An 8687-nucleotide genomic window follows, 5' to 3' on the forward strand; every position below is an offset into this window, starting at 1 on the left:
TTCCCAGACAACGGTCGTGGTGACTCGAAGAACGAGTATACGACAGATAAGGACGATCAAAGGCACGTCTAAATGAGTGACCTTTGGATCAGTTCCAAATAAAGAGGACGGGCCTTTGGACGAGGTGTTCGAGGCCGCCAAAGACGAAATTGCGGAGGCATCCTCAGTTGAGGTACTCCGGCAAGTCTTTAAATCTGCCGAGGAGATTGTAATTCTCCCGGAGATGTCGTGTGATCTGTTCCTTGCCGAACTAAAGGAAAGAAAGATCCACGAATTAGTCACACCAGTTTCAGAAGAGAACTTGGTGGACTGTTGCTCGTCGTCCACAATGGACAAGAGCGTCCTAGAAACGGACAAAAAGAACGGTTCGCTGCTCAAGGCTGGGAAGCCTTGAGAGACAGTCCGTTCTTTGAGGTTCTGTGGAAACATCGCGATGTGTTTGCAGAAGAAGTGCCGAGCCTTTCGAGTGCACCTACTGGGCACCGAACCATTTGTGGTTTATACGGATCACGCATCACTGCGGACCGCAATAAACACACCGCACCTCTCGCCTAAAATGGCAAGATGGTTTATATCCTTCTCTGAATTTAATTCCAAAGTTGAATACAAACCGAGTAAGTCGAATGTCTCGGCTGACGCTTTATCGCGCAGACCAGACTTCGAGGTAAGACACCAGGAAAGTGTGTCTAGTGCTAAAACATAAATTCAGCTGTCAACGTTGGCAGCCATGAAGGCATACCACGTGACGAGCTCATTAACTTCTGAGATAAAAGAGAGCTACAGTCAGGACGACCACTGTCGCCTGCTGTTGGATCACTTCGGTGGACGAATCCCTTCCGTCGCACCTGAAAGCTAAGCTCAATCGCTTTAGCTACAGCGATGGCCTGTTATGGCATCAGCTGTCACCTAGTGATCCCTTGAGAATCTATGTGCCTCCCCTGACACAGATCTCAAGCTGATGATCCTTCACGAGCACCATGATGCGCCATCTAGCGGGCATCTGGGCCGTGAAAAGACATTTTTACGAGTGTCAGAGGAATTTTGGTGGCCACATGTATATGGATGGGTGGCCAACTATATTGGCTCTTTCGAGTGGTGTCAGTGCATTAAGTCTGCATTGTCCAGCAGTGCGCTTCTGTACCGCTTGGATTCCTACGAAGTGTTGCAGTGTTTCATTGGGCCTTTATGTTTGTGATGAGGTTGGAGACCTAAATTATAGGCTCACCCTTCCCCCGTATATGAAGACGCACCCCTTAATTTACGTGTGTCGTCTGAACTGGTATGTAGACCCAAATGAGTTCACATATCCCCATCTGGCTAAGGAGACGCCGACTGTGAGTCGGGCGTTGTTCGGGTGAGGGGGACGGTGAAGGCGAAAAGCTATTGGACCGATCCTCCCACCACGAACAGGACTTGGAGAGCGAGGGACATCACGCGAGCAATGCGGATCCCTAAGCATTAGCCTATCAAAAGGTCCAAGCGAGTCTTCAGGTGTTCTTAACCCTGACGAGCCTTCGCTCGGACATCAACGAGATCCGAGGTCAGTCGTGAGACTTGACCCTCGAGATCCGCAATACGTCGTTCAGTAGCGCTTAACGCCTGTGACTGAACGGACGAAGAAAAGGCAGCCGCGAGTAGGTGGGCGAAATCGCCACTCCTATCGGGCGCCACCTGCACTGATGGATGCGGGTGGAAATCAACGCTTCCTTGTTGGAAGGTTGCTTGCCTACCGCTCCGTGAGGCAAGGGTATCAGATCCTCGTCCAATAAAAAGGTTACCCGAAGAGTTTTGACTCTTGGGAACCGATCGATACCCTATGTATGGATGTGCCCGGCTTGGTTGCTGCCTATGAAAAGGAGCACCAGCTGCGGCCACTTCGCTAGTCTCAAATGGACTAGCAGAAGTAGCGTTGTGAGAAGAAACAGGGGGTACAGTACCGCCCATGATTTCTTTCACACGCAAGCGGGCGAAATTAATTCGCTGCGACCGCTGTTTCATCGCATCGGAATGCGGATGAATGCGGCGCAGGAATTCCACCTCGTATTGGTCAGGCGTTTCATTTGAACGCAACACGACCGAGATCGGGAAAATACGCCCAAGCGATTTTGCCTGAGCCCTCCATGATTTAAAGACGCCATGTTAATTATGTGCGTCTACAAGAGCGCGCTCTACGAGCGACGCTCTTGGCCCGTTTAAACGAGGCCATTTAGATGGAGGGGGCATCTTTGGAATGCCACCCGTCACATAGCCACGTTCTAAACGACTGGCTTGTGACACCGACTGAGCTCGTTCACGTGTCGTCGGCGGAGCTTTAGGCTCCGAATTCTCTATGTCAGAACCATCATGGATTATGGCCTGAGCATAAGGCGTTGTGGTAATACCCAACGGAGAAGCGGCTGCGCCTTTATGGGCAGCGCTCTCATCACCTGTCGCGGCGCTTTCCAGCGCAGACGACGAGACAGCATTCGTAAATGCTGCTGTCTCCATGTTGTGAGAAATGAGAGAAATTTGGATGGGCAATAATGCGCCATCATCCTTCCTCATTAGCTTGTTGTCCGCATCACTACTATGGGGTCGACGACTCATTGTAGTCGACAATGAGCGACGGATCAACATCTTACTGTTAAAATGGGATGGATCCTTTAGCCCTGTTAACGCGACAGCAGCAGTAGCTGTCGCAGTTTCGACTAAGGCATTAGACGCGGCCGGCGAATTAACGCGGCGCGTGCGCTTAGTCTGAGGTTGAGTGGGCGTCTTCGCAGACGAGCCACCAACGTGGCCCCTTTTCGGTGGCATCTTTGGCGCCGTGTATGGAAAGACAGGTCGCTAGAGTGATTGAGTGAACTAGCGGCGCGTAATGCTGCTCGCAGTTCCTCGCTCCTCTTTAACGAATTTAAAATGTAAATTCGTTCTATAAGGGAGGGGATGGTGTAACGGGCTAAAGTTGCTTTAATGTTACACAGTCCCCGTTAAGTACCCTTGGTGTGCTTAACGTGATAATAAATTACTAAATTAAAGTAATTAGACCCCGCACTCGAATGTGGTTCACATTTGTGACCAATTCTTGTGTATGTGATGCACATAGGTGCATTAACATTAGGAAGGATGACGCCTAGCGTCATCCGTTACGCGAGGTATTTAGAAAAAAACGCTTGCAATACATATTAGTGTTATCTACAAAGAAGACATTCTTGGTTTGTAAAAATAGGTATTTATATTTAATGCGATTGAATATAAATCAGTCTGAAAACTACTTTCTACTTAGTAAGTGCACACGAGGAGCCGGATTACCGATCCCGTGACGACACTCTATAAGAGTACTTAGTGCGTTTGGTGAGGTCGCTAACGCGACCACCACAACTACCTCACTGCACGCAAGAGAAGCTGGTTTAACCGCTTTGTCGCTGTGCTAGGGTGTGTGTCTAGTAGAGCGTGGCCGCATTACGACGTGCCCGCCTACAGAAGCAGTACAAGTCGGCAGTGCCCCGTTACATACAACTAGTACTGATCAGTACTCGTTAATATGCCCCGTATACCTGGTAGCACTTCGTAGTCCGCTCAACGACCTTAGCCTCATCCATGACTTGAGTTTGGCTCTGACTGATCCTAATCGGTAACTCATTGCTAACCGCCCAGTCGCGCGTCTAGCATCGATTGCGTGACAGCTTTGGTGGAAATTATGCGCGTTTCAAACTGGAAGAATGATCAGAAATTTACATCCATCCGCTACATTAACGGCGCCGCGTTTACACGTGATATGACGATCGCTGCTTAGTAGTACTGGAGCAGAATTAGTGAAAGGTACTCGCGTACAGAGCACATACATTACACTATTCTACTTTACACCTTCATTGTCAGAAGTGTCGATATCAAACTTGCCACCGTTCATTATGTCGTCTTCACCAATGGATTGTTGGTGCTTTTGGTGTAGCATGATTGCACTCATATCTTTAGAAGAACTCTCAAGATCGGATAGTCTCAACCTACTCGGCACTTCTGAAAGGGTTTTCAGTCTGCCTTGGTCAGGCACTGTCGCAGTTGAATCAGGAAGAGCAGCCATTTCACCATCACTCACAACCAGCACGCGATCAACAGAATTCAACAACATCGCTCTCTGGATCTGATCGTAATATGGTGACAAAGTTGCTGATGGAAGTAATAGCAAGATAGTTGCATCACGAAGCTCCTCATGCATCACTCGCTGCAAGATTTTTAAAACTGCGTCATCTAAAGCAAATTTTACATTTGGTTGCATTTGTGCTGCCATGTCATCATTGGGTGTATCTAGCACAGGAGCGATAGCAAGTATCACAACGGACGGCTCGCCCAGCAATGCACGGGCAAGGCTTAAGAGAAATCGCAATGAAAGGTCATGTTCCAAATCCAAAAGTCCTTGACAGTGGTCATTCAGAGACGACAAATTATCCGCAAGCCTCACTGCACGCAAAGCTGCCCATAGTTGCTCGTCTTCGATAGCAGCGCCACATGGATTGAGCTGCATACGTACCGAGCCATTATACAATGCAGCATTGGGTGTTGCCGCAGATACGCACGCAATACGTGAGCGAAGGGTTCGCAAGCCAAGAGTGGCAATATCGATACCATCCACAATAATCCGTCCAGCCGTTAACTCGTGCAAGCGCAGCAACGCACGACCCACAAAAGACACCTTAGAGGCAGAAGGCGACTCGAGGATGGCAACTTTCTCCCCAGCCTGAAGGCGAAATGACAAAGATTTAAGCGCTAACGGTGGAGCCCCGCCATCACCAATATCAAACATGGCAGCCATTTCGTCAACAAGCACAGCAGCAGGATCACGAAAGCTGACAGCATCGAAGCGTAGATCACCCGTAGTTGGCCAAGATAATGACGGCTTTACTTCATTTGGTGTCGTTGGATTTTCTGCAGGTCGTGAAGTCGCAATTAAGTAAGACGCACCTTCCGTGACCACTTCCGCACCTCGAGCGGCTTCTAAGGTTTGAGTAGCAGTGTGTAATACTGGACTTAGCCAAGCACACATTCGCACGAGCGACTCAAGTACGCCATTATCAATAAGTAGCACCTCATAAAGCGCCAAAGCCAGTAAACCAGCTCCCAAGCTATGTCGTAAGATCAAAAAGGACAATGTTGCCACAAATTCTACAATCACAGCACCGTAAAATTGGATGCGCAACGCAAGCCACTGGTCGATATGCAAGCCTAGGTGAGCATTACGAGCAGCAACGTCACTGAGCCAGAAATGGTGACCCATAACCCGATGTACATGGGCCAGCCCAAACGTTCGCACAACGCGAGCCCCTGCGAGCGTTTCGGCTGCATGCATACGCGCAGACTGTCGCGCTATGGTTTCCAGCCTAATTATATCGCGAGCCGGTTGCAGATATAGTCGCGCAGCTTGGACATACATGTAAATGACAGGCAATAGGAATGCAGCATAGTACCTTGTCACGACTGCTACTGTCAGTATCGCTGATAGCGTCGAAGCTCCAAGAGCTAGCACAGCACCAACGGCGAGAGGAAGTCTTGTGTCCAAGACAGTGAGATGTTTATCTGTGATGACTCGCTCGAGTTCGCGCCTTCTGGAAAGAGTGAGGCGTTTCGAGCGAGCTCGGCCACTTCCAGCACCATTTGCGTCAAAGAAAAACAGGGGGCTGTTCAAAATTGCCGAAGTGAGCTTCAAGAAAGCACAACGTGCTCCTTGAATCGCTGCAACAGCAATGCTTACTGTAAATCCAAGAGCCAGTAGCCCAGCAGCTAGTACCATCGAACAGTATATCAGTTGGCCGTTCATAAAATTTGGCGGATTGCTTAAGTGCACTAAACATACGACCCATAAATCACTCATCACCTGCAATGCTTGCCACAAAAACAGCATAACGAAAATCATTGATACACCGCGGAGGCCGCCAATAAGATGAGCATAAGCTCGGATCGACTTGAGCGGCCATTCTCTGTCGCTCAACTCAGCCGCTGCTGTAACTTCAAAAGAAACATACTCGCGCAAAGGTAAATCACACAGTGAGCTGCGACTTGTATTGAGAATGTTCTCCATACACAAATGCTCAGCAGACTTTTGGACTTCAACCGGTACATACAAAGGTTCGTATGTGTTGACAAGGTACAAACTAGTTGCAACTCCGGCTTGTACTTTTCTTTCGTCGCTTCTTTCGTCGTTTTGTTGCTCATTGCCCCCTGTAACACTATAAACATCTCGTGTATGTACTAGTCGACCACCATCTTCAAAACGAATCGCATCATTCACGAAATTCGAATTTATAAATTCCACCGACGTAGTCACAATTATTCGAGTTTTGTTTCGCAAGATACGCAATACACAACGAGAAAAGATCTCTTGCGCGACAGATCTCGGGAGGACCTGAGCCAGCGGTTCGTCAAGTAGGTACACGTCAGCATCACTGTAACAAGCACGTGCCAAATTCACAAGAGCCTGCTCTCCTGGACTTGCTCTCCAGTCTTTGACAAGTGTACGATCACCAGCTGACAATAAAGCGATGGGGCTAACGAGGCCACATGCGTCTAGCACGTGCTGGTACTTCCGACGGTCAAATGGAAGGCCAAAAATTATGTTATCGCGTACAGAAAGACTTTTCTGCAGCCATGGCTGTTGCGGACAGTAGGCTATTGAGCCACCGACATACAAACGACAATTGCCCCCATCATTTCCATCATGTGCTTGCATTTCACCCAAAAGCGCCAAAAGAAATGAGGATTTGCCACTACCAGGGCGTCCATGGACTACTACTAGCTCTCCAGCTGCCACAGTTACATCCAAATGGTGAAAAATCATGGGACCGTCAGTCGCCCATCCAAGCGTAGCATCTTCGACAGCAATGACAGTATCCTTGGCATCGTACTTGGCTGCCAGATTCAAACTGTTTCGTCCAGCGACAGCATCAAAATTCAATTCCTCTTGATCCATAAAACACGACAAATTGTGCAACGATCGCCAAGCAGGTCGAGCTCCAAGCACCGCGTGGGATAAAGCTCGAAGTGGCGTCTGGATGAGATGGACAAGTGCTAGCGTGCCTAATGCTAATGAAGGCGTCAGTGGATGTGCAGACGTATAATGCGCTACAATCAGTGCCGCAGCAGCGACGAGTCCTGGTGTTACGAATCGGATTGCAATCAACGTGGCACCTCGTAAATGAAAGCGCCATAAATCAGCTAACTCTCGTCCACGCATGGTATTGATACGTGCTCTGGCTGCAGATTCCCAGGCATGTAATTTTACTGCCGTTATTGCCTGAACCATTTCGTTCGTAGAGCGTTCTCGGTTCTCTCGTGATCTTCTCAGTTGATCTACCGATCGAGCTTGCAATTTATTAAGTGTTTCAGAGCCCACACGCACAACGATCATCGCACCAAAAGCAGCTCCACACGCTTGAATGCCTAGAAACGTCGTCATCATAGAAAACGCGGATGCCAACACGATCAGTGACACCCACGCTTCATGAATACAAGCAGCACCATGAAGCAATTGGGTCACATCAGCTTCACTAATAGTGTCGATGTGTTCTGCAATCACATTTGCGAGCCTTAGCGCCTTTTGAAACACAAGACTTTGCAATGCCGCCGTGAGACGCAAGGTCAGTGTCTGAAGCTCGGTACGCACGAAAGCTAACAATAGTGAGCGCACCAGTCGAGATACAAAAAGCGCAGCCAGCCAGAAGTAAAAGCTTTGTCTTGTTGCATCATTTTCAAAATGCTTCAATCCTTCCTCTTGCAGCAGCTGTATCCCCAGACACAACACGTAGGGCCCCACGAGGTCACAGAGCTGTGCAAGAGTGTACAGAAGGCCAAGCAAGATAAACTGCAATCCGTGGGCCCGAAATAGTGCGTGCAAAAGTGATCCACTTATAATCCAGGCGCGCTGCAGGGTTTTGGCGTCAGGCTCGGTACGAAAGCGGGGCGGGAGCTCCCAGACGTCCGCCTGTTTCAGGCCGCGTTTGGCATATCCTTGGCCCGATTCCTGCCGCGGTGGCTGAAATTGTGTGTAATACAATGAAGTAGGATCGGGAGGAGAATTCTGACTCAGCGACTGGTTGGCGAGCGTAATTGATGGCGTAACCCACTGAAGAAGCAGGCGGCTCGTTATTGATGCACATTGGACTGGATGGGCAAACACCTGAGGCGACGGCGCACCCGTTAGAAGAGGTTGGCACTCAGCATGGGTCACATATGTCGTGGAATGAATGGATGCTCGGCCAATCACGTCGCTTTCTGCCGCGCTGCTGCGTCGAGCATGTGAGACTGGCGACGGCATCTAACTAATGTTTTCGCTAGTGTGCCATGGATGGACGCAATACCGGTACATAATTGACTGCAATTAGGAAATTTATAAGGCCTTTTGGTAAATCGCCAGTCCAATTTAATATGCAACGTAGGCAGGTTTTTGTTATATTAAGTTTGAGGTATTTTGATTGGCTAAAAATCCCGATGTTCTCGCGCTGGTATGCTAATTAACTTAATAAATGGGTCGAATGGGGCTGCTAACGAACGTGACCGCGACTTTGCCTTTTCTTAACGATGAATCGCTACTCATTAGTTGTAACGGGGCACTACGACTTGTACTGTTTCAGTACAAGTCCACTTCGCACTGCTTCAGTTGCGAGTGGTGCCTTACGTTATTTCACGTACACTAGTACGTGCAGAGGAAGACTTCTCTT

The 8687-nt window shown here is 48.9% G+C and overlaps 1 protein-coding gene across 1 annotated transcript; it reads right to left on the bottom strand.

The window, feature by feature from the left end:
* Positions 1-3835: 3835 nt before the first annotated feature.
* CCR75_003559 (uncharacterized protein) lies at positions 3836-8284 on the bottom strand (the record flags this gene model as incomplete). Its single annotated transcript, XM_067961653.1, has 1 exon — positions 3836-8284. The coding sequence occupies one exon, from the start codon at positions 8282-8284 to the stop codon at positions 3836-3838; it is 4449 nt and encodes a 1482-aa protein (XP_067818454.1).
* Between the last annotated feature and the right edge of the window lie 403 nt (positions 8285-8687).

The sequence above is a fragment of the Bremia lactucae genome, assembly GCF_004359215.1.
Source record: "Bremia lactucae strain SF5 chromosome Unknown BlacSF5_NotPlaced_69_SHOA01000026.1_149490bp, whole genome shotgun sequence".
In the NCBI taxonomy this organism is placed as follows: Eukaryota; Oomycota; class Peronosporomycetes; order Peronosporales; family Peronosporaceae; genus Bremia; species Bremia lactucae.